The sequence below is a fragment of the Zerene cesonia genome, chromosome 9 (assembly GCF_012273895.1).
Source record: "Zerene cesonia ecotype Mississippi chromosome 9, Zerene_cesonia_1.1, whole genome shotgun sequence".
In the NCBI taxonomy this organism is placed as follows: Eukaryota; Metazoa; Arthropoda; class Insecta; order Lepidoptera; family Pieridae; genus Zerene; species Zerene cesonia.
Genome location: NC_052110.1, coordinates 780,607 through 784,546, shown reverse-complemented (window position 1 = coordinate 784,546; position 3,940 = coordinate 780,607). Strand labels below are relative to the sequence as shown.

At 32.0% G+C, this 3,940-nt stretch overlaps 1 protein-coding gene across 1 annotated transcript; it reads right to left on the bottom strand.

Annotated features, from left to right (window-relative positions):
• Window positions 1-586: 586 nt before the first annotated feature.
• On the bottom strand, window positions 587-3,603 carry LOC119828990. The gene is made up of 2 exons (XM_038351335.1): window positions 2,986-3,603; window positions 587-2,459 (listed from the first exon to the last, which is right to left on the bottom strand). Exons 1-2 carry the CDS (start codon window positions 3,244-3,246, stop codon window positions 690-692), a joined length of 2,031 nt encoding a protein of 676 aa, XP_038207263.1. The 5' UTR covers window positions 3,247-3,603; the 3' UTR covers window positions 587-689.
• Between the last annotated feature and the right edge of the window lie 337 nt (window positions 3,604-3,940).

Here is a 3,940-nt window from a genome sequence, read left to right as displayed (position 1 = left end):
AACGAACAGTATTAACTAGAACTTTGTACACTTATCGGGGGTCGGTGACAATACAATAACCTATTAACACGAATTTATCTTATTATCCTGATGATAGCAAGGATTAGATAACGATTCTTTTGTGGCGAGTCGTCTATTTCATTTTGCTATTCTAAAGTTCATATGCCATTAGTGTTTTTTCCTCCTACGTTATAAAGAAAACTATTTGCCACTACATGACTATGTTGTTCAATGTTGCTATTTTATCAAGGTTTTCTTTTGCCAAAATTAAAGCTAGACACTAAAGAAAATGATATATAGAATGAAAGAATGGTATGCGCAATACGTAAAGCCGAGAATGATGTAATATATTATTATAGAAAAATTTATTCTTAGAAATGCTTTTTTTTCAAAGTCGGTTAATTCCTAAGGTAATTTTCCGTGTCGTCTTATACCATTATTTTTAACTTGGTGCTGATGAAGATTTATAAATTAATATATTATGGTAATCATAAAATTCGACTCATAGATATAAAGGTACTGGGTAAATTCCACCACTTGGCGATTCTAGAAGAATTAATCTCTGGTCTCAAATAAAAAGCGTCGATGAAATAATATAAACAATTTAATGAATAATCTATTCTTAAAAACAAAAGTATGTAAATGCATATTATTAAAACAAAAATATAACATACACATTTAATGTACACCTATGTGTTAGTCTTTCGTTTTTTAGAATTTTTCTGTGCTCTTAATTGGTCTTCTTCATCCATTTTATTATAATGACTTTGTATGTGTGCGAGTAATTTCTTTTCTCTTGAAAACTTTTCTCCACACATGTTACATGAATATTCATCTTTCGCTTTGTCAATTGCTTTGGCAGTTGTTGACGTCGATATTTGCGATTCTTGTATTATATTATTGGTGGGTAGTACATATACAGGTTGTAATGATGGATCAACATTAACAAACGTGAAAAATCCGGAATTCTTAGGTTGATTATCTGATTCCACTGCATTTATGTAGGGTTTGTTTTGATTAAGCTCACCGGGGGGTGATTTTCTTGCCCTCTTCTTCGACTGTTCTTCCACAGGCTGTGGTTTTGCAGATATTAACAGTTTGCTGGGGTTCCCAGTTTGAACCACTGTGTAGGAATGCTTTTTCATAGCTGGCGTTGTGAAAGATTCAAGCAATGTAGGGTATGGAGATTCATGTGAAACTTTTTTAATTAATCTAACAGGATATGGTTGTTCGCTGGGAGATATTGAAGGTTTAACATGACTTGATTTGTCCACATTCTTCTGAGCTGAAGTGTTATCAGATTGTTCGCTTTTAGACGCATCTGCTGTTGAATCTGTTGTGGAAACTGTTTTATCTTCGATAAGCATAATGGAGTTATTTGGACCAGGAACAATCTTATATCTATTATTCATTAGGGAACCCATTGGAAGTTGAAGAGAAGGGGCTTGAATGCTCAATGGACTAGGGCTGGGTTGCTGATGAGACATTGAAAATGCATTCACAATAGTTTTTGCAGTTTCTTCTGTGGTCAAAGATGACATTTGTGGTGTGGGTGATTTGTTTTCATTTCGTCTTACTTTACTAGCTGGCCCAATTCTGGGTTTAGGCTTTTTAAGAACTAAAGGTTTATCATCTTCATCTTCATCATCATCAATACTTATGGGTGAATTACTTGCCATGTTTGTTAATTCATTTTTGGGTTTTGTGTTAATGTATTTTATCAATGGTATTTTTGGTGGCTCTGGTGTTATTGTTTTAACTTCTTCGACAATCTTTTTGCCACCATTTTTTGAACAGCCATGTGACATAACAACTTCTTTTTTAAGGAAATTTCGATTACATAACTTACACTGAAATAAAATACCAACTCCATTCACTTTTATTGTACTGACATGATCCATAATATTAAAAGGTTTAGGTGCCTCCTTCTTCTCCTCACTAGGGAAAAAGTCAAAACTTAAAGCATTTGTTGTAGTTGGTTTCAGTCCAGATTTTTCAACTTTTGGTGTTTCTAATTTTACAGATTCATTATCCAAGTTTTTAGACAATTTAGATACTTCTTTTTCTTTATCATCATCCTTTGGAAGATGTTGAGTGTGTCTTGTATGTCTTTTCACATCAGGTTCTTTACTTTTATTTTCTTTATCTTTTTTCAAATCTTTCTTTGAGTCTTCCTTCTCATTCTCTTTAAGGGGCATAATGGGAATGTCTTTAATACCTTCCATTGCTTTTCGTATAAGAGCATTACAAATGTCATCATTAGACATATTGGATTCATTTAACTTCTCTTCCCATAGAGTTCTCTGTTTTACTTTCTGTGAAATTGGCTCACTTTTGCCCAACGCCTTTCGCAAATTATCCTGTGTTTTAATACATTTCTGTATGAATTCATACAATTCCTCCACTTTTGCTGAACATCGAAAACATATTTTATGAGGTAGATCATCATTTTCAGCCACCTGGAAAATAATAATCAATTTTATAATCTGTGTTTCCATTAAAGCCCGTTAATATGTATGTTATTTATGATAACATATTTTATGATATTATAAGAGGGAGTTTGTTATTTTTTTAGTTGCTGCGACAAATGGCTGATGCATAAATATCAGTCATTTCAGAATTTCCACTAATATAAAACATAATCATTCTATTCATTAACTAGTTTTGTCAGGTAAACAATATATACAACTTCAAAATTTTCATTAGTGTTTAAATAGCCTTTCAATTAACAATTGAATTTATAAATCTTATGATTTAATCTATCCTTTGTACCTTTAAATGTAAAACGATAAAAACTTTTATAAAGAAAAAGGAAGTTTTATCCAACGTATACAATTCACTAAATTAAAAAGTAACATACTATTAGTGACTGTTTGACAAAAAATAAAGTTACAGCAAATTCTAATATTTTTGATACTCGATAAATGTATCATAATGACGATCAGTTATCCTCCTTATTATGGTATATGGTACAAGTATCCTTACCACAAATGGCATAATGTCATCAATTTTCTTGGCCGTCATATTTTCAGCACCAAATATATTATGAAACGGACCATCTTTCGTTTCACATAATCTACACACTTTCATCATAACAAGGCTAGCAGAACTCAATGGCAGAGCTTCAGCATTCACAGTTTCTTCAACATGTTTAGTCGGTTCTACATTTGATTTTGTACTTGTGGCAATCCCTGATGCTGCTTTTATTTCCTTGACATTCTTCTTTACTGATTTTCGTTTAGCCATGTTAAACAAAATATAGAAACACGTACTTTCTCACAAAATTTAACACATCTTTACGGCCATGTTGGTTTCTAAATTTCAATAGCACAACTATAGCAGAGTATCTCAAGCAACTTTATTATTTAAGTGCTTTATTTCTTATACATTCAACTTGTAATATTAATAACGACATTTATTTAAGTGCCTTTACCAGCTGACCCACTTTAAGCATACCCGAAATATTATGTCTGATAAACACTAGTTATATTATGGTTACATTATTTTTTATATACATATCACAGATTAAGAACTGGTTAATATATATACATATTGTGTGTTATTTCTACTTCGAAGTGTCGAATGTCTATGCCCTTGTCGCAGAAAAAGTAAAATCTGAAGGAATAAAAAATTGTACTGCTAACAAGCCATCATGGTTTCTTCTTTCTTCTATTCTATATTTCGACCTTGAGCAGTGAGCAAGAAAAATAATAAATAATGTGCTACCGGTAAAAGAGGCTCTACTCATTTACAGTACTACGCACAGATTAACAATAAGGAGTAAGAACTAGTTTTTTTTTTCATCCTTTATGGCAATAAGTTTCAACTATTTGCCAGTGTCAAGTTTATTAAGAACTAGTTACTATAGTGCGTTTCACTAAAGAATTCCCTTCGCTGTTATGTTGGCAGCACTGTTCGTCTAAACGTCAAACCTACGTCA